The sequence below is a fragment of the Stegostoma tigrinum genome, chromosome 2, assembly GCF_030684315.1.
Source record: "Stegostoma tigrinum isolate sSteTig4 chromosome 2, sSteTig4.hap1, whole genome shotgun sequence".
Lineage (NCBI taxonomy): Eukaryota > Metazoa > Chordata > Chondrichthyes > Orectolobiformes > Stegostomatidae > Stegostoma > Stegostoma tigrinum.
This window is the reverse complement of record NC_081355.1, coordinates 122,920,436-122,943,129: the sequence shown is the minus strand read 5'-3', so window position 1 is coordinate 122,943,129 and position 22,694 is coordinate 122,920,436. Positions and strand designations below refer to the sequence as shown.

General features: G+C 41.7%; 1 protein-coding gene across 1 annotated transcript in view; it reads left to right on the top strand.

The window, feature by feature from the left end:
- nell3 (NELL (neural EGFL like) family member 3) overlaps positions 1 to 22,694 on the top strand; it is a 46,664-nt gene that overhangs the window by 9,085 nt on the left and 14,885 nt on the right. The window contains exon 3 of the mRNA XM_048549740.2: positions 20,344 to 20,882. Coding sequence (XP_048405697.1) covers positions 20,344 to 20,882 — 539 coding nt within the window. The remainder of the gene's footprint in view (positions 1 to 20,343; positions 20,883 to 22,694) is intronic.

The following is a 22,694-nucleotide window of genomic DNA, read 5'->3' as shown; positions in this document are numbered from 1 at the left end:
AGATACTTTGGAATCTGAGATGGAGATGGTGAATGTTGCTACATTGATGCCTTTGCCACCTGAAGAAGAGAACTAATTTCTTCCGAGACACTTTGGCCGGAAGAGCTGAGCTACTATGACTTACACACTGCCCGTATCAGAGGCAGAGTTGGAGGAACCTGACCCAGTGCTAAAACGCCCCAGGAGAAGCTACAAAAGAAAGAACCGGCCAATTCCTTGGACTCAAGGTGGGTGAGAGTGTAATAATTGTAGTAACGTTAGCATGTGAACTTCATAGAATAGGAGTTCCCTGATTGGGCTGTTAAGCTGGTCTAATCAGGGACCCCTATTGATAGATAGAAACAGGAGTGTCAGACATCCTGTCCACTCTGACAGCTGGCTCCGAGGGAGCTGGATCAGTGTTAAGGACTTTCCACATGTAAATAAAGGGTGACTTGGTGATGGGATACTGGCCTTTGTGGGGTATTTCACATAGTAATACTGCAAGCAGATGTTAAAGTAACTACCAGAGTTAAGGAAGTTAGAACTGTCAGCTCACACTGAATCTGAATGTGAAGGAGTCGTAGAATACCATTATCAGAGATAATGGGAACTGCAGATGCTGGAGAATCCGAGATAACAAAGTGTGGAGCTGGATGAACACAGCAGGCCAAGCAGTGTCTGAGGAGCACAAAAGCTGATGTTTCGGGCCTAGACCCTTCATCAGATTATGTTAGTTTTATTTATTTTAATAAGTGCAGCAATCCCTTCTGCAATCCGTGGTTTTTAAAACAGTCTTTTTCCTCCAATCAAAAATACCAGAGAATGAAGATAGTCTTTCAATATCTTCAATATAAGAAAATGCCATTTCAAAATGTATGATACACAAACAAGATTTACATACATTTATTCTTCCTATAACCTTACTGACTTATCTAGCCTTAGCATTCTTTAAACCTTTAACTTGTTCCCACATTTTACATATGGGGCCATGCATTTGGGATACATTAAATTTCCTGCAATGTAAATAATCTTTATGTTAAATGGTATCTGAATAGTCCTCCGTTTCAAGTTTTAAACTTTTTAATGAAGGCCAGTGCATTATAATCAGGCCCACATCTTGTGAATGAATAAAATAATCTGTAGAGATATACCTGGTAACTCTACATTAGCAAGGCATGCTATGGATGTAGGAGAGTCAGGACCAATAAAACAGTATCTTCAGGAACAAGCTCCGGTAGAAACAGAGGTTTAGTACCTACTGGAAAACCACTTGATGGAACCAAGCCAAAGCAGCTGGAGTAAACAATTAGTGTTAATTTATAAACCAGGTCAAATCTACTGCAGAAGATTACAAAAAGATTATAGAAAGGTAAATATGGTCATGAGGACAGATTTGTACCCAGTTCCACAGTTAATGTATATTGATAGAGCTGGCAGTGCCTCATTGCTTTCTTTGTTTGATCTAATGAAGGGATACTGACAAATGCAATTAATGTCAAGAGCTAAAGAAATATCCAGTTTGATATACCAATGTTGAGTGATGCTATTTGATTTAAACTATGTCCTAGCCACATTTCAGAGGCTTATGAATCAAGTTGTAGCTGAGGTCTGTTACTATGTGGTTTATTCAGATAATGTGCAATATATAGTAACACATGGGAGGAGCATATGAGACAAGGAGAAGACTTGTTTAAGCAATTACAATTGGCTGCTTCAGTAATAAATTTAGTTAAAAAATAAATTTGTGAAGGGATGTATTGTAGGACAAGGATAAGTGTTACCAAGGCATTCAAAAGTGAAGACGTGAGTAGAATTCCCTGCTCCTAAAACTAAATGAAAAACTGAGATTTTTCAGAATGTATGGGTTAGAGAGAAAGTTTGTGTGTAATTTCAGCACAATAGCTGTATGTTTAACACATTAGTTAAAGAACCAAATAAAAGTGATATGATCAATAGAATTCCAGGCAGTGTTTTAGAAGCTGAAGGCAATCCTAATAAATGAATCAGTATTGGACACCTGTAACTTTTCTAGGTGACTTTCAAAAAGATGACTAATAATAGAGACTTGGTGATAAGTACAGTCTTGTTGCAGGATGATGAGTCAGGAATTGAGAATCCAGTGGGGTACTTCTTCAAGAAACTGACCTGGGATCAGAAGTTCTCTATCATAGAAAAAGTGAATTTGGGATTATTATGAGCTCTTATTATTAACACTTGGAAGTCTATCTCCAAAACAGGAACAAAGAAACACTATTTTACCCTGATTATAATAGACTGACATTCATTGAAACATTTAAAATTTGAAATGTGAGTCTCCAAGACTGAAATGTGAGAAATGGCATTTTTATCTCATAAAGCTGAAGGTACCCAAAGACTATATTTTTCTGTATTTTTGATTGGGGCAAAAAGACTACTTTAAAAAAGACAAGGATTGTGAAGGGATTGTTGCACTTAGTCAAAGCTAGCTACCAAGTGCTGTTTACTCTGCTTATTCAACCAGTGAGGAAATATTAATTGCAGATGTACCGGCACAATGGTGTACAAAGTGAGATTCAACCAGCAACTACTAGCTCATTGGTCTTGGAGTGGCAACTAGTTGTCAATGACAAAGACCTTCTACATGCTAACAACTATGATTTTTTTATGAATGTGGAGGATATAGTCTTCAGTTCATTGGAAGAGGAAGTGCTGTCCCTTTTTCTCTGCAGTAAAAAATTCCTAAAGCCTGAAGACAGCCAGTTTAATTTCCATCATCAGGTTGTGTAAGCTGTTGTTTTTCATCAGTAAGCCAGAGACATTTTAAGTTATGAACAAATAATTCTGCCCCTTCTATAAACAAGGGGAAGACAGATACAGGATCAACATGTCCGAGAAAGCCAAAAGGACCACCTCAGCAAACCTTGTAGACAGGGACCATTGAACTTCCTTCCCAGTTTTTCCCACTGCCCGTTACACCAGTGTGTTTTTGTGTCAGTCTTTGTGCCAAAATATAATATTTGTTTATATGTGACAATAACCGAAACTTGCCCTGGACTTCCCACAAGTCAAGAAGGCACAACAATGCCTCTTCTTCCTCTGGCGGCACAGGAAATTCAGCATGTCGAGAAGGTCCCTCATCAACTTCTACAGATGTACAATGCATAACAGCCTGGTGTGGCTACTGCTGTGTTCAGGACTGTAAGAAACTACAGAAGCTGATGTGCACAGCCCAGACAATCACAGAAGCTGACCTTCTATCCATGGACTCCATTTACACAGCTTGCTGCTGGGGAAAGGCTGTTAACATGACCAAAGACCCATCGTGCCCTGGTAATAACCTCCTACAACCTCTTCTATCAAGCAGAAGATACAGAAGCCTGAACGCATGCACCAGCAGATTCAGGAACAGCTTCAGGAATTGCTATAACTCTAGTACATCGGATGGATCAGTTTTTGTCCAATGTGTGCAGGACGGTTTCCTGGCACAGTATGTCGAAGGGCTGACAAGAGGGGAGACCACACTGGATCCGGGACTTGGTAATGAACCAGGCCAGGTGTTTGATTTAGTGGTAGGTGAGCACTTTGGAGAGAGTGACCATAATTCGGTTATGTTTAGTTTAGCGATGGAAAGGCATAGGAACATGCCACAGGGCAAGAGTTATAGATGGGGGTAGGGCAATTATAATGCAATTAGGCAAGACTTAGGAGGCATAGAATGGGGTAGCAAAATGCAGGGGATGGGGACAATCGAAATATGGAGCTGGTTTAAGGAACAGATATTGCGTGTCCTTGATAGGTATGTCCCTGTCAGGCAGGGAGGAAGCGATAAGGTAAGGGAACCGCGGTTTACTAAAGAAATTGTATCTCGTCTTAAGTGGAAGAGGGAGGCTTATGTGATGATGAGACGAGATGGTTCAGATGAGGCGATGGAGAGTTACAGATTAGCTAGGAAGGATTTAAAGAGAGAGCTAAGAAGAGCAAGGAGGGGACATGAGCAGACATTAGCAGGTAGAATAAAAGAGAACCCTAAAGCTTTCTATAGGTATGTGAGGAATAAGAGGATGACTAGGGTAGGAGTAGGGCCAGTCAAAGACAGAAGTGGGAAGTTGTGTGTGGACCCTGTGGAGATTGGAGAGGTGCTAAACAAATATAATCTGTTTCACTGAGGAACAGGAGAATATTATAGAGGAAAAGACTGAGTTACAGGCTACTAGAATTGAAAGGATTGAGGTTAGTAAGGAGGAGGTGTTATCAATTCTGGAAGGTGTGAAGGTAGATAAATCCCCTGGGCCAGATGGGATTTTTCCAAGGATTGTCTGGGAAGCTAGGGAGGAGGTGACGGAGCCTTTGGCCTTGATCTTTGAGTCCTCTTTGAGGTTTAGTACCAGAGGACTGGAAGATTGCAAATGTTGTGCCCGCAAATGTTGTGCCCTTGTTCAAGAAGGGCAGTAGAGATGACCCAGGTAATTATAGACCTGTGAGCCTTATGTCGGTTGTCGGAAAAGTTTTGAAAAGGATTATAAGAGATAGGATTTATACTCATCTAACAAGCAACAATTTGATTGGAGATAGTCAACATGGATTCGTCAAGGGCAGGTCGTGTCTCACAAACCTCATTGAGTTTTTTGAGAAGGTGACCAAGCAGGTGGATGAAGGTAGGGTAGTTGACGTGGTGTACATGGACTTCAGTGAAGCCTTTGATAAGGTTCCACATGATAGGCTGTTGGAGAAAGTACGGAGGCATAGGATTGAGGGAGATTTAGCAGTTTGAATTAGAAACTGGCTTTCTGTAAGAAGGCAACGAGTGGTAGTTGATGGAAAATATTCAACCTGGAGTCCAGTTACTAGTGGTGTGCCTCAAGGATCTGTTTTGGGACCACTACTGTTTGTCATTTCTATAAATGACTTGGACACAGGGATTGGTGGATGGGTTAGTAAATTTGCAGATGACACTAAAGTCGGTAGAGTGGTGGACAGTGTGGAAAAATGTTGCAGGTTGCAGGGAGACTTGGATAAACTGCAGAATTGGGCTGAAAGGTGGCAAATGGAGTTCAATGCGGATAAATGTGAGGTGATTCACTTTGGGAAGAATAATAGGAAGGCAGAATACCGGGTCAATGGAAAGATTCTTGGTAGTGTGGATGTGCAGAGGGATCTTGGTGTCCATGTACATTGATCCCTGAAAGTTACCACCCCGTTTGATAATTCTGTTAAGAAGGCTTACGGTGTGTGAGGTTTTACTGGTAGAAGGATTGAGTTCTGGGGCCGTGATGTCATGCTGCAACTTTACAAAATGCTAGTGTGGTGTCACCTGGAATATTGCATGCAGTTCTGGTCGCCCCATTACAGGAAGGATGTGGAAGCATTGGAAAAGGTGCAGAGGAGATTTACCAGGATGTTGCCTGGTCTGGAGCGAAGGCCCTATGAAGCAAGGCTGAGGGACTTGGGTCTGTTCTCATTGGAGAGAAGAAGGCTACAAGGAGATTTAATAGAGACATACAAGATGATCAGAGGATTAGATAGGCTGGACAGTGAGAGTCTTTTTCCGAGGATGATGACGTCAGCTTGTACGAGGGGGCATAGCTACAAATTGAGGGGTGATAGATTTAAGACAGATGTCAGAGGCAGGTTCTTTACTCAGAGAGTGGTAAGGGTGTGGAATGCCCTGCTTGCCAATGTAGTTAACTCAGCCCCATTAGGGGCATTTAAACAGTCCTTGGACAAGCATGTGGATGATGATGGGATAGTGTAGGGGGATGGGCTTAGATTAGCTCACAGGTTGGCGCAACATTGAGGGCCGAAGGGCCTGTTCTGTTCTGTATTGTTCTATGTTCTTCCTGGCCGTTATTAGATTGATGAATGGACTGTCTAACCTCAAATAATGCTGATCTCGCTAATGTTGATCTCGCCTAGTGCACACCCTGTGCAAAGTTAACCTGTGTCTAAATCTTTTTGATTTGTACATCCTTGCTTACTATGAAATGTCTGTACTGCTCATAAAACAAAGCTTTTCACTGTACTTTGGTACATGTGACAATAAATCAATCAAAGTAGCTAGAACCTATTTATTCATAATTCTTGATAATTACAGAAACGTGGTCTGTGCTTTCTGACAACCTAGGACTAAAAAGACAGCAAATTAAGGAATTTTGAATACATTGATAAAAGCTTTTCATTGCTGTGATTACTCCAGGAATAGCAAAGTTTGATTTCCAGTGTGTTGCCCCAGTGAAGTATGATATTTAAACAAAAAGTTGCTTAAAGATACCTTCTGTGACCTTAGGGACGCGAACAGCTGAAAATTAAAACACAATTAATAAAGACATCAAGAAAGTGTAGTTTTGTAATGTTATAAGTTTGCAGAACCATCTCTTATCGTATACTGTCTCCAAAGGCACAAATATGCCAATGTTTGAGTGGAGATTTTATGAGGTGGCTTTTGCAAAACAAACTGGTCTCGTGATTTTTTTTGGCAATGTTCTACAAGTGCAGTGTTGTCGCAGTGAATATCTGCACGAGCCCAATAAGGGTACTTTATGGATGATGAAATCTGATTATTTCACAGACTAACATAAAAGATAAACAAGCATTAAAACACAACTCCTACATGCCATTATTACTAATAACACAATGAATCAGCTGGGAAACATGAATGTTCATTTAAAAATGTGATAGGTATAGAAATCATAAACTGTACTACTTCTTGGACAATTAACTAACAGCTCATCTGGAATCTAGTCCATGGCCTTTTGCAAGGAGTAGATAAATACAAATGATAGTGCTACATTTTATAACGCCTCATCCTTACCTTGCTGCTTCATGTGATTGTAAAAATCAAGGGGACATTTATCTTATTTGCCATTTTGGAAGTTGAATAATTACACTTTTGTTATGCTCTGACAGAAAGAAATTATGGCATGTTAATAAACCCATGACAAGTCCAATAAGGTACTTAATATTTTAGAATCCCTACAGTGTGAATGCAGGACAGCCGTGTCCACATCAACCCTCCGGGGAGCATCCTGTCCAGACCCACCACCCCTACCATATGCCCGTAATCTGACATTTCCCATGGCTAATCCATCTCGCCTGCACATCCCTGGACACTGTGGGTAACTTATTATGGCCAATCCACCTAACCTGTATGTCTGTGGACTGTGGAAAGGAAACTGGAGCACCCAGAAGAAACCCGCACATATACAGGCAGAATGTGCAAACTCCACGCAGACATTCACCCAAGGTTGGAATCAAACCTGTGTCCCTGGTGCTATGAGGAAGCAGTGTTAACCACTGAGCCATCATGCTGCCCCTCATTCATTATCTTTTGTCTCTATTTGTTGTGTTTTGTCTTGGCAGAAATGAATAACAAGGAACAATAGATATTGATAACATTCAGTTTAGGATTGACCATTATTGTAACTAGCGGTTTCATAGGTCATAATTACAGCCACACAATGCTGAGCAGGGTCAGAAATGCAGGAACAACAAGCTGTTCAACTGACTGATGAGATACTTGGTGACATATTCCTCATAGTGCAGAAACGAAAATGACAGTTTATGGCCTGGAGTTTACAGTGAGCAGTGAAGCATAGGCAGTCACTGCTGATCATGAATTAACTCTTGCTGAGATCAGTTAATCTTTCAGTGAGAATTTCACCTCTTTACTCTGTGCAGTGGTAATGCTACCTGATAGCAACATTCTATTTTTGGAAATTCCCAGCATGGAGTTGTAGTGATGTTATCAAGTTGTCCAAGCAGTTAAGCATGTTAATAGATTTTGATAGACACACAAGCAAGAATCAAAAATTATTAAAATCACTTTTAACTGCTGTTATAGTGAGCAAATTCAATATTACAACATGCCTGCAAGGTAAAGTTAGAGGCTAAAATACTCAGCAGCCTTAGAAAATTAACTAAAAATTGACTGAATGATCATTTAACAATACTCTGCTCTACCATTATAAGCTTAATTTACCAGGGCCAGCTCTGTTTAAATGTGTTAATCCCATAACTGCTAAAAAAATGTTCAGTCACACCTAACAGTCATGTGGGAGTGGGATTGCTGCTTTAGGAGCTTTCAAGCGGTCAGTGCTGTATAACTTGTATCCCTGCTTATCTGGGCATATTTGGCATCTCAAACTCACAATCAGTTTCAGCAAGGTAGTGACAATGAATGCTGATAGTTTCTTGTTAATCCCCACCCCTAACTCCCCTCTCCAAAATTCCAGGGAAAATGTTCTGTGATTGAAACCAGTACCTAATGAATTATTTCAGAGATAGTGAGAACTGCAGTTACTGGAGAATCTGAGATAACCATGTATAGAGCTGGATGAACACAGCAGGCCAGGCAGCATCAGAGGAGCAGGAAGGCTGACGCTTCGGGCCTAGACCCTCCCTCAGAAATGGGGTTAGGGTTAGGGTTAAGGTCTAGGCCCGAAACATCATCCTTCCTACTCTTCTGATGCTGCTTGGCCTGTTGTGTTCATCCAGCTCTACACCTTGTTATTCCTGATGAATTATTATTCATTTTGTATTTCTGCAATGAGTATCACTCCCTGTGCAATAAAAAAAAGTTTTGATTTGATTTCTTTTGGAGCTTCTTCAAGTACTTTGTTACAATCTAGCCCTCTACAGTTTTGTTTATCTCTTGCAACCAATAGAAAAGCCTGTCAAGCCACCACTTCCTTATTGTTGAGCTTTACTTTAGGTAAAACCTGTACTTTAGGTAAAAAGTAACTTTAGAATCTACGTCCTGAGAAAGTAATAAACTTGCTTCTTGCTCCGAATTAGAAGAAGGATTTCCAAAATGCCTCCATGTTAACTATAAATGACTATTAATGTGCAGTCACAATAGACAAATTGTACAAAATCATCAAGCAAATTTATGTCTGGAAAGCTTCGTGGAAGCAAACCTTTAAGTGTGAGTGACGAGATTCAACTAACAGCAGGTTAGAACCTATTCAGTAAAGTGTTAAACCAACAAACTAGTCAGTTAAATTCTTTTCCAGTGGATTTTGTTGCACATCTTTGAATCATAAAATTGATAAATCCTTCTGAGAGTGATAGCTGCCAGTGTATTATTTGGACAGTTCTAATCCTGAAGCTGTGCCTTGCTTCCCCAACTGCAATGACGAGGTCAAATCTGTAACTTATTTGTGAGTCAAAAGTCTCCTGATTCTTGTCTCCATGAAGTGGATTACCTTTCAAGAGTTAGTCTCTGAAACCAAGGCATTTTACTTGAACAACGGACAGTGGCCCCCATGTCTTGTAAGTTTGATCAATGGCCACTAGTGGTACAATGTGGGCCAATGGAGCAGGAGGTACATATTATTTAGTTATGATATAAATACCCCACTTCCCATACTGATTAAGGCATCTCCAAAGATATCCAGGACTTGTGCCTGAAACAGGTGTAATGCTTTTTTGCATATCTAAATAAAGGCTTAAAGCCTGTTTGACATGTCCTTTGGGAACATTTGACTGCAAGATCGTACCACGCAGGAGAAGTCAGTTTCTTCAGATGCTGAACATTCAAACCATGAGTCCTTGAATAGCCACTGTCAGAGAGGCAAGATTCAATTATTATACTTTATTCCCCAAATTCCCTCTATTAAATCCATGAACTGGTCAAGATCCCAGTTCCTGTGAGTTGGCTGTGACACAGCAATTGAAACATACTTCTTGTGGTAATAAGTGAGGCAGGCAGACTGGTTTGTGTAACATGCTGCGCTAGGATTGTAACTGCTTTGTGACTGATGCAATTTCTACATTGCATATCTGACAAGTAATGCCTTGGCTCAAGTTACCTATATATTGATGCCAATAACATAGGTAGCAAAAGGGATGAGGTCTCGAAGAGTGATTATAGGGAGTTCAGCAGAATGTTAAAATGCAGGACATCAAGGGTAATAACTCCTGGACTACTTCCAATGCCACGTGTTAGCTAGAGTAGGAATAGGAGGATTTAACAGATGAATGTGTGGCTTGAGAGCTGGTGCAGGGGCTGGGAGACAGATTCTTGGATCATTGGGATCTATTCTGGGTAGAGGTGATCTGTACAAGACAAATGGGTTGCACCTGAACTGAAGGGGTTCCATTTTCCTGGCGAGGAGGTATGCTAGAGCCACTCAGGAGGTTTTGAATTAGTCTGCGGGGGTGGAATCCAAAGTAGTAGTGAGACAATAGAGAAGGTTGAGTACAATACGGAGTTTAGTGAGACCAAGTTAAACAGTAAAGGCAGTGTTAGTAATCCCAGTCCTGGACAGAGCAGGCAACAGCATGGCAGGAAGCAAGTGAAGTCTGAGTTAAAGTGCATTTATTGCAACACAAGAGGCCTGACAGGTAAGGCAAATGAACTTGAGACATGGGACTGGGATATTATCGCTATTACAGAAACATGGCTGAGGGAAGCACAGGACTGGCAGTTCAATGTTCTGAAGTACAGATGCTGTAGGAAGGTTAGAAGGGGACACTAGAGAGGAGGGGTTGTTATGTTTTTGATTAGGGAGAACATCATGGCAGTAGTGAGAAAAGACACTCTTGAGGGTTTGTTCACTGAGTCTATATGGGAGAACCGAGAAATAAAAAGTAGGAGATCACTTTGCTAGCATTGTATATATGCCCCCCTTAGTAGTTAGTGGGGGATCGAGGAGCAAGTATGTATTAAGTTTGCAGATGTCTGCAAGAATAAGAGAGTTGTAATCGTAGGAGATTTTAACTTTCCTGGTATCGACTGGAATTGCCATAGTTTTAAGGGCTTGAATGCAGAGAAATTTGTAAATTGTGCAGGGAGAATTTCTCATGCATTATGTAGATGGCCCAACTAGAGTAGAGGCAAAACTTGACGGCCTCTTGGGAAATAAGGCAGGGCAAATGATAGAAGTAAGAGGTAACAAAGTGTGGAGCTGGATGAACACAGCAGGCCAAGCAGCATCTTAGGAGCATAAAAGCTGAGGCTTTGGGCCTAGACCCTTCATCAGAAAAGGGGGGTGGGGAGAGGATTCTGTAATAAATAGGGAGAGAGGGGGAGGCAATCCGAAGATGGATGGAGAAGAAGATAGGTGGAGAGGAGAGTATAGGTGGGGAGGTAGGGAGGGGATAGATCAGTCCGGGGAGGATGGACAGGTCAAGGGGCTGGGATGAGGTTAGTAGGTAGGAAATGGAGGTGCGGCTTGAGGTGGGAGGAGGGGATAGGTGAGAGGAAGAACAGGTCAGGCAGGCGGGGATGAGCTGGGCTGGTTTTGGGATGCAGTGGGGGGAGGAGAGATTTGAAGCTGGTGAAATCTACACTGATACCATTGGGCTGCAGGGTTCCCAAGTGGAATATGAGTTGCTGTTCCTGCAAAATATGGGTGGCATCATTATGGCACTGCAGGAGGCCGAGGATGGACATGTCGTCTAAAGAATGAGAGGGAGAGTTGAAATGGTTTGTGACTGGGAGGTGCAGCTTGGTTTCTTCAATGTAGAGGAAGCCACACCGGGTACAGTGGATGCAGTATACCACATTGGCGGATGTGCAGGTGAACATCTGCTTGATGTGGAAGGTTATCTTAGGGCCTGGGATGGGGGTGAGGGAGGAGGTGTGGGGGCAGGCATAGCACTTCCTGCAGTTGCAGGGGAAAGTGCCGGGTGTGATGGGGTTGGAGGAGAGTGTGGAGCGGACAAGGGAGTCATGGAGAGAGTGGTCTCTACAGAAGGCAGACAAGGGTGGGGAGGGAAAAATGTCTTTAGTGGTGGGGTCAGATTGCGGATGGCAGAAGTGTTGGAGGATGATGCGTTGTAAGTGACAGAAGTATTAGTGGGGGAGCACTTTGGAACCATTGACGATAATTCCGTTAGTTTTAAAATAGCTATTGAAAAGGATAGATCTGGTACACAAGTTAAAGTTTTAAACTGGGGCAAGGCTAATTTTGATGGTCTCCGACATGAACTTTCAAAAGTTGATTGGGAGAGGCTGTTTGCAGGCAAAGGGACGTCTGGTATGTTGGAAGCTTTCAAAAGTTGATTAGATGGCTCAGGGTCAGCATGTACCAATTAGAGTGAAGGGTTAAGGCTGGCAGGAGCAGGGAATCCTGGAAGACTAGAGTTATTGAGGCCTGGGTCTTGAGAAGGAGGCATATGACATGCATAGGCAGCTGGGATCAATTGAATTCCTTGGGGTGTATAGAGGATGTTGGAGTACATTTAACAGAGAAAACAGGAGGGCTAAAAGGGGACACAAGATGGTATTGACAGGTAGGTAAAAGAGAATCCCGAGAGATTCTACAAATGCATGAAAGGCAAAAGAGTAACTAGAGTGGGATTAGGGCCTGTTAAAGATCAACAAGGTTATATCTATGTATGGAGCCACAAGAGATTGTCGAGATCCTAAGTGAATATTTCTCATCAATAGTTACAGTTGGGAAAGGTATGGATACTAGGGAACTTGGGGAAATAAATTGTGATATCTTGAAAGAGTGTCCACATTACAGAAGGGGAGTTGCTGAAAGTCTTAAAACACATCAAGGTAGATAAATCCCCAGGGCCTAATGAAGTGTACGGCAGGACATTGTAGGATGTTAAGGAGAAAATTGCGGGGCCCCTAGCAGAGATATTTGTATCATCGACCCATGGTGGGTAAGTTGTTAGAGATGATTCTGAGAGACAGGATCAACAGGCATTTGCAGAGGCAAGGACTCATTTGGGATAGCATAGCTATTTTGAAGGGCTGACCAAGAAAGTAGATGAGGACAGTATGATAGGTGTGTCCACATGGATTTGCGGAAACCTTCGACTAAGTACTTCATGGTACATTGTTGAGTAAAATCTCTCAGGATCTGGGTTGTGGGGTGTAGCCAGTTGGATACAAAATTGGCTTGATGATAGAAGACAGAGGGTGGTGGTAGAGGGTTGTTTTTTCAGACTGGAGATCTCTGAGCAGCAGTGTGCCACAGGGATCAGTACTGGTCCACTGTTATTTGTCATTTATATAAATGATTTGAATGAGAACGTAGGAAGTTTGATTAGTAAGTTTGCAAATAACACTGAGATTGATCATATAGTGGACCATAGAATATAGAACAGTACAGCACAGTACAGGCCCTTCAACCCATGATGTTGTGCCAAACTTTTACCCTAGTCCTAAGGTCTAAATAACCTCCACCCCTACCTTATACTATCATCCATATGCCTATCTAATAGGTGCTTAAATGCCCCTAGTGAGGCTGACTCCACTACCCTCTCCAGCAATGTATTCCATGGCCCTACCACTCTCTGAATAAAGAACCTACCTCTGACATCTCCCCTATATCTATCTCCACTCACTTTAAAACTATGGCCCCTCATAATAGCTACCTTTACCCTAGGAAAAATGTCTCTGGCTTTCCACTCTATCTATAGAGTTTCTGAAGAAGGGTCTAGGCCTGAAACATCAGCTTTCCTGCTCCTCTATGCTGCTTGGCCTGCTGTGTTCATCCAGCTCGACAACATTGTTATCTCAGATTCTCCAGCATCTGCAGTTCCTACTCTCTCCATCTATACCTCTGATCATCTTATACGCTGCTATCAAGTCACCCCTCATCCTTCTGAAGAGAAAAGCCCTAGCTCTCGCAATCTTTCCTCGTAAGACCTTCCCTACATTCCAGGTAACATCCTGGTAAATCTCCTCTGCACCTTTTCCAACACTTCCACATCTTTCCTGGAATAAGGCGACCAAAACTGGGCACAACACTCCAGATGTGGCCAAACCAGGCTTTTGTATAGCCGGAGCATAACTTCACAGATCTTGAACTCAATCCCTCTATTAATGAAAGCTAACACACCATATGCCTTCTTAACAGCTCTATGCACCTGGGTAGCAGCTTTCAGGGAACTGTGGACATGAACCCCAAGATCCCTCTGCACCTTCACACTGCCAAGAATCTTTTTGTTAACCCTGTATTCAGCTTTCAAGTTTGTCCTTCCAAAATGAATCACCTTATACTTTTCAGGGTTAAACTCCCATCTGCCACTGACAATGAAGAAGATTATTTAGGAATGCAGTGAGATCTTGATCAACTGGGCCAGTGGGCTGAGGAATGGCAGGTGGAGTTTAATTTAGATAAATGCAGGGTGTTACATTATGATAAGGCAAACTAGAGCAGGATTTATGTAGTCAATGGTAAGGCGCTGGGGAGTGTTGTAGAACAGACTTTTAGGGGTTTTTGTTTTAGCAAAGTGTCTCCAAAAATTTAGGGATATACATTCATAGCTCCCTGAAAATGGAGTCACAGGTAGACTGGGTGGTAAAGAAGGGTTTTGGCGTACTAGTTTTCATTGGTCAGAAAATTGAGTATAGGAGATGGGACGTCTTTTTGCAGTTGCCCAAGACGTTGGAGTTCTGTGTCCAGTTTTGGTTGCCTTACTATAGAAAGGATAACATTAAACTAGAAAGAGTGTAGAAAAGCTTTACTAGGATTATGCCTAGGCTGGAAGATTTGAGTTATAAGGAAAGATTGGATATGCTGGGACTTATTTCTCTGGAGCATAGGAGACTTGGGGTGACCTTGCAGACATATATAAAATCAAGAGACGCGTAGATAAGGTAGTTAGTGGACAGCTTTTCCCATGCTCAGGGAGTCTAAAACTAAAGGTTACAGGCTTCAGGTGAGAGGACAGCGGTACAAAGGGTCCAGAGTGGCAATTTTTTACCCACAGAGGGTGGTGAATGTCAGGAACAGGCTGCCAGAGGTAGTGCTGGAAATGACTGCAATTTTGTCATTTAAGAAACATTTGGCCAGGTACATGGATAGGAGAGGTTTGGTGGGATATGGACCAAATGCAGGTGAATGGGACTAGTCTAAATTGTAAAGTTGGGTGGCGTGGACAAGTCTGTTTCCATGCTGTAGATGTCTATGGCTCTATGATCTCGATTAGATTGTTATATTGTGGATAAATGTCTTTGCTGCAGATATGTTTCCTGGATTTGGTGGCATTTAAAGCCTATCCTTCCAGATTCTTTTGCTGGTTTGTTATTAGTCGTATTTTCGTGTACTTTCTGGAGAGAAAGACATATTGCAGTGGGCAGATGCCCGTCCATTTTTGGAGGAGACACTTTGCTAAAACTAAAACAAACAGGAACAGACTCCTAAAAGTCTTTCCAGCCTGTGTTGTATCCATAACAGATCACATTGCTACCATTGCTGTCACCACAATCAGAAAGGAATGCAGGACAGCGACATTGCTGCTGTAGCAGTGCTGATAATGGAAATGCAAGTAACACCACTTCTTCATTTGGCTGTTATCATTATAGAAACCATTTGAGCCACCTCCTGCATTTTTGTTGGTTTATTTCCTGACCATAACACATTAAGAAAACAATTCAAAGTAACCCCTCCTTTAGTAAAGATAAACTATACTCAAAGCAGATTTTATTTTTGACACTTTACTTAAGATATTGGATATGCCGTTTTGCTCTACACTGCAATACTGATTTATTTTTCTGAAGGATCAAGAGCACGTTTTTAACTGCTTATGCACATTGGCTAAGAGAAGACTTGGGTGGTTCTTATATCTTGTAAAGATACTTTGGTGGGCCATCTGGTCTCAAGGTCTCAGAGGCTCATGTTAAATTACTGCCTGATGCTCCCTTGCTCTGGTATACCCAAGGGTGGAAAGATAATCTGTCTCTTAAAGCTTGTGTGTTGTTCATCACTGCTTCAGGAGTGCGTGCGCTGCAAAGTAACAGCCGAATGGAAAACCTTGCCTAATGTCTTAATATGTCTGAAGCGCTTAAAGCTGCAATCCAGGATTTTCAAGGTTCTCTGTGAAAGGTGCAAAAAGACTTGGGATAATTTGATATTTCATATGCCGTCCTTAATATGGAAACTATTAGAAGTCTGTCGCTATGCTGCGGGATTTAGACATGAAATTCAGTAAATGCCACAGTAAAATCACAGCACACAACCAACTTTTGTGATGGATTTCCAAATTTGCTAATGACACAAAACTAGGTGGGAATGTATGTGGTGAAGAGAATGCAAGGAGGTTTCAAGCACCTTGGACAGGTTAACAGAATGGGCAATAAAATGGCAGATGTGAAATTATCCACTTCGGCCAGCAAGAAAGAAAAGAATATTTCTGAAATGGTAGTTCAGTGGTTAGCACTGCTGCCTCACAACACTAGGGACCCGGGTTCAATTCCAGCCTCTGTCTGTGTCGAGTTTGCGCATTCTTCCTGTGTCTGCGTGGGCTTCCTCCCGGTGCTCCAGTTTCCTCCCACAGCCCAAAGATGTGCAGGGTGGGTGGATTAATTGTGCCAAGTTGCCCGTAGTGCCCAGGGATATGCAGGCTAGGTGGAATAGCTATGGGAAGTGCAAGGTTACAGGAATTGGTTAGGAGGTGGAATTCTCTTCAGAGTTTCAGTGTGGGCTTGATGAGCCAAATGGCCTCCTTCCACACTGTAGGGATTCCATGATTCTGGTGCAATGTCAGGAACACCGGATGTCTAAAGATATTAGAATGTCTTTGTCCATGAATCACTAAAAGCTAACATTCAGATGCAGCGAGCAATTAGGAAGTAATATGGTATGTTGACCTTCATCATCACAAGAGGATTTGAGTACAGTAAAAAAGATGTCTTGCTGTATTGTAAAGAGCCTTAAAACCATGCCTCAAGCTTTGGCCTTCCTGTAAAAGGATGTACGTACCATAGTGAGAATGTAACAGAGGCTCAGCAGGCTAATCTCCAGTATTGTCTCATGAGACTGAGGAAACTGGCCCTCTGTTGTCTAGAATTTTGAATAATGAGAGGTTATTGCATTGTAGCTTGCAAACTTCTTATAGGGAGAGGGAGGGTAGATGTAAATGGGATGTTTCCCTACCTGTGGCTTCTAGAACCAAGGTCACACTTGAAATAAGGGATAGGCCATTTAAGACTGAGGTGAGGAGAAATTTCTTTAAGTGGTGGGTGGTGAATATTTGAAGCTTTGAACTGCAGAAGGTTGTAGAAGTTCTATCATTCAGTATATTCAAGATGGAATATAGTGGATTTCTGGAGACGTACTCTCAGTTCCAAACATGCTGCACTAAGAATGTATCTCAAAAGCATTCCATGAACTCCTCATCCAAGCTGCTATTGCCAAACTGATTTTCCTAGTTAATATAGAAATTCAAACACAGAATTGATTATTTCAGCCCCTTCATCCCAAGCACCCAATATTTCTACTTGTATACAGGTACAAAAACAGAAGTAGGTAGTAGCTAGGAAAATGTCCGTTTATCCTGCATGGATAAACTGATGTTTTTCCCACCTACCATCAGTTCTGGGGAAGGGTCACTGGACCTGAAATGTTAACTCCGATTTTTTCTTCACAGATGTTGCCAGACGTGCTGACCTTTTCCAGCAACTACGCTTTTTGTTCCTGATTTACAGCAACCGCAGTTCCTTTGGTGTTTATATTTTCTCGGGTAGTTCGTTCTGCATTGCAGTTACTGTTTTCAGGCCCATATATCACTGCCACTAGTGAATTCGTTTCTCTTATTATTACTCATCTTAAGCTAAACTGATTTTGTATTCTGATCTCCTGAATTCTGTAACTATTGCACCAATGACATTTTGATTAATAGTGCTATCTCTCTCCACCTTTACCCAGTTTCCTATTCTCCTTGAATGTCATGTATCCCTCAATATTTAAAAACCCAATCCCTGACATCATGCAACAACATCTCTGTAACAGCTGTCAGATCATGTTTATTTACATTATTGTGCATTATCAATCTGTTTACTTTGTTCTATATGCTTCACACATTCCTTACAAAACCTTAAGTTTTCCCTTTCTTGTTATCATTGTAACATTTACCCTTAATTAATCTGAGGTTTATTGTCTCTGTCCCTTCTTGCCATTTCTGACCTTTATTTCCTATATCACTATTTTGTTTGACTGTACCCCTTAATTATCCACATCGACTCAGGGTTGATTCCTTATCCCAATGTTTAAAGTTCTTTCTGCTTTCCTGGTTATATGACTTGTTATGACATTGGTCCTAGCACAGTGCAGATCCTGACTGGCCCAGCAGCCCCTGCTTTCCTCAGCACTGATGCCAATGCCCCATGAGCTGGGACCCACTTCTCCCACACCAGTGACAAAGACACATGAATTTCACTAATCTTAAATGCCCTCTCCCAGTTGTCACACGGCTAATGTGATAATCATGTGATTATTATGCTAGAAATCACCAGAGATCACCATCTTCAAAATGTGCTTCCAATTTAGTTCAAAATTCTGTTCCATACTTTCTATGCAGAACCTCATTCCTAGTCCTACCTCTGACACTGGTATCTACAGAGACCACAATGACTGAATCCTCCCTGTTCCACTCTCTCTCTAGCCTAAACAAATGTCATGACTTCTGAAACCTGGCAGGCAACACAGCCATCTGGATTTGCACTTTTAGTTCCAGGAAATCAGTCTCCCTCAGTATGTTATGCCCTGCTATATCTCTTTATGCTTGCAGCCACCCCCACCTTCCTGTACCACAGTACGATGGTCAGTTAGCTTATCTATCCTGCAGCCTTCATCCTCAGCCAGAGAAGCAGAAAGAGCCTTAAACCTACTGATTAAAGGCTGACATTGCTACGCTCTTGCTCTCTGTGTCCCTTTACACAAAAAAAAGGTTCAAGAGTAGTCCATTTGGCCCTTCGAGCCTGCAGTACCATTCAATGTAAATCATGGCTGATCATGCAATTTCAATATCCCATGTCCCCCTTCTTTCTATTTGCTTTGATCCCTTTAGCTGCCAGGGCCATGTCCAGATCCCTCTTGAATGTATCTGAAAAACTGGCACCTACAGCTTCCTGTGGCAAAGAATTCCACAGGTTCACAACTGAAAGGTTCATAATTCTTCCACATCCCTGATCTGAATGGCTTGCCTGTTATTCTTAGACTGTGACCCCTGGCTCTGGACTTCTCCAATATTGGGAATATTCTTCCCACATCTAGCCTGTCCAGTCCCATCAGGATTTTATATGTTTCAACGAGATCCTTCTTCATTCTTCTAAATTCCAGTGAGTACAAGCCCAGTCAATCCAGTCTTTCTTAATATGTTACCAGCCTCACTTGCAGTCACCCCCTTCTGTCCCTGACCACTGACCAAATTAAATAAGTGGTGTTATCACCTCCTGGAACAAATTGTTCAATTAACTTTGCTCCTTTTTTGGCGTGTTCTACTGTCCACGGCACAGCATCTAGCTCATTTTCTTTTGTACTTGGTTAACACAAAAGGATTATTATTTTTAAAAAAATCATGCATACATGGATAGGAGCGAGACTTGGGCACCAAAAAAGTTTCTGACAAGTAATAGAAAGAATTGCCAGTAACAAGTTCGGAGATGTGAAAGTAAAAACATCATGGCCAGAAATATTGTAGTCGAAAATCCTTTCAGCGTTAGACTGTGACAGGAATCAGGCAGTGAGTTTTGGAACGTTGTATAAAATGTTAGTTGCTCAGCCAGAAATCAAGTTACCCCCAGCCTGTTGACTCTGAGCTCAAATTTGTGTACACATTTTCTACAGATGCATTTGTACTGGATTACAGTGGAGGTCAGAAGCTCCTGCATTCTACAGACACAGGACATCAAATGCCCTGCTATCTTCATAATTTGTTGATTTATTAATATAATTCATCCCTGCACATCTGATTTAAACTTTGTTACTGTCAACAAACTTTACAAAAGCTACTCTATACTCACTGCTTACAGTGTATATATTTTTCCTTTACTTTGGTGTTAGGAATTGTCCTGATGAGTGCAAAATAAAATGTTTTAGCAAAATGTGCCATTTTTTTCAGCAATGCTCAATAGCGTAGACCTCTAAACTGTTTACTAGATACTCAACAAATATCTGGCTTCTTCCCTGTAGCAGTGAAAGAACCAATTCCCACAGGATGAAAAGTTTTACAAAATAGCAATGCACTTGACTCTCTTAACCACCCAATGCTGAGAACGCTGTTCAATGTCACTCTCAGTGTAGAGTCACACTGAGATGCCACTATGTATATGCTTCTGAAAGAAAAAGGTTAGCTGAAGTTCACCTGATTTCCTTCATTAACTAATGCCAGCTATGCTTCCAGTGGAGACCTTCCAAAACTCTTAAGTCTTCAGCAAATTTCAACAAAATGTTTAAGCTTTTAAGAAAAATTAAACTTATAAAAACAGATTCCTTACCCCATTGCCAGCAGTCAGTCAAAAGTTATTGTGGAAATGTATTTATATCTGATTCTGTAACCCTTAGTGTTTTGAGGAACCCTGTAGTAGAATATTCAGTGGAAGCGTTTGGGTCTGAATGTCAGCATATACAAGTTGAGGACACAGGGAAGATTTAGCAGAGCCTCCTGTGTACTGACCACTAAACTTACATCCTATTTCAGGGGACAATGAGGTGCCTTCTGAAGATGCCTTGATCTTGCAGCTTCAGCTATCGAAGGGACAAGAGAAGTTTGTGGAAATGCTGAAGAGTCAGCAGAAGACGATTACTGATTTGCAGCAGAGGCTCACTGAGCAACAAGCCATGTTGATAAACCAGCAAAGAGAAATTTTGGCACAGCAAAGGAACATGTTTGAACAGATGGAGCTGGTGAAAGTCCAGTACACAATGCTGTTTGATACCATTAAGCAGACATCATTTTTGAATGTGCAGGCTGAGGTCCGGAACCAGTTTGAGTCTCACCTTCAGGGTCTGCAGAGTCAGATTCAGAGTCAACTGCAAAAGACCTATGCTGTGCACAAAGTGGATTTGGATGCAAAGGTGATTGATGTCGCTGATCACCTTCTGCAGTGCGATTTGTGCCAAAGTGGTGAATACTGTGATTTCCAGAAGATGCCGCCCCAGTGTGAAAGGTGTACCATGTGCCCGGCAGGGTTTTTCCAAGTGGCTGAATGCTCTGCCACTGCTGACCGAATTTGTCAGGTAAAACAGATCCCCTCTTTTACACCGTTCAATTTAACTCACTGTTTTAAGTTACCACCTTCCTTTCTTCAGTCTGTGTATCACGGATTTGGCTACAGCTTGAAATAAGAGTAAAAACATTGATGCTTTCTTCTTCAGAATTTTCATTTACTCTTGCCCAGACTTGTGATGATTCCATGAATGGAAGAGCCATTCCTCTGCCATTGGCAATGTTACTGTGATAGTTGTCACAGTTGAACCTCTTTACATAGGAATCCAATCAGCCCTTTTAGCCCTCTCGGCTATTCCATTAGATCACAGCTGATCTCTGTACCTCTAATCCACTTTAGCTTGACATCTGTTCCTGTGAAGTCCACACCCACATCCACAAACTCAGTTGCTAGTCAGAAGCAAAAGTACTGACTGATTTTTATTTCCCTAATCTTACCTGAATAATTACAGCATCCTGCTGTTATTCCAGCTGAGACTGACTCTCGCAGCAGAAAGTAAAGATTGGTCTAAGGATCTTCTAGCCTGCTATTGGTTACTAGTAAGTTATTTAATCATTAAGCAATTGGCAGCGATTTCTAGTTTATTCCACTGCAGGGGTCATTGAGTTAGATTCTGCTTCTCATTTGCAGATGATTAATGGCAAAAATCACAGTAGAACACAAAAAATGGACCAGGACCTTCGGCACAACAAGTCCACACCGCCCTTGTAGCATCCCACACAGACCCATCCCCCTATAACCCAAACACCCCTGAACACTACAGGCGATTTAGCCTGGCCAATCCACCTAGCCTGCAGGTCTTTTGGACAGTGGGAGGAAACTGGAGCACCTGGAGGAAACCCACGCAGACACGGGGAGAATGTGCAAACTCTGCACAGACAGTCGCCTGAGGCTGGACTCGGACCCGGGTCTCTGGTGCTGTGAGGCTGCAGTATTAACCGCTGAGCTACCGTGCCGCCCTAACTGTTCCCATAATAATGGGCTTCCTCACTTTCTGAATGCAGGTTGTTGGATTAACAGGCCTGTAATGTTTTGTTTTGTGTCTCCATCTCTTCTTGAATAGTGGTGTTCAAGAGGCTTTAATCCATGAGACTATTTCAAAAATGTAGGGAATTTCAACCAATGTATTCACTATCTATGCAACATCTTTTAAGACTCTAAAATGCAAACCATCAAGTCTATAGGACTTGGCAGACTTTAATCCTTTTGTTAGTACAGTTTCTGTAAAGATTGTGATTGTTTGATTTCCTCTCTCCATTTCTTCCCCCCTGCTTTTGTACTATTCGTGGTATGTTTTTCTGGTTTTTTAACTATGAAGATGCTTGTGCAAAGCCTCTGCTACTTTTCTGTTTCCCATAATTATTTTTGTGACCTTATCCTGTAAAGGGCCAACCTTCAATATCAACCATTTCCTTTTTATCTCCTTGTAGCATATTTACTTTTTATTAAAGTTATTGCTATTTTTGTCACATACTACAATTCCTAGCACATTTGACACTTTATTTCAATTTGATGCCAGTGGCATTGTCCTTAGTTAGGCATGGATGGTTCCTCCTTCTGTTAGAGCCATTCCTACTCAATGGAATATCTGTATTTTTAAGTTCCTTAAACATATACACTGCTCCTGTATTGCTACACAGGTTTTCTTTGTTCACATTAAACAATTTCAGTCTTTGTACCTTTGCAATTACCTTTATTTAAGTCTATGAGACCAGGTCAAACTTAAATTTCTCGTCTTCAATCTAAGTGAGAAATTCATCATCTTTTGATTGCTCTTACCAAGAGGATCATTTATTTTGAGGTCATTAATCAATCTATTTCA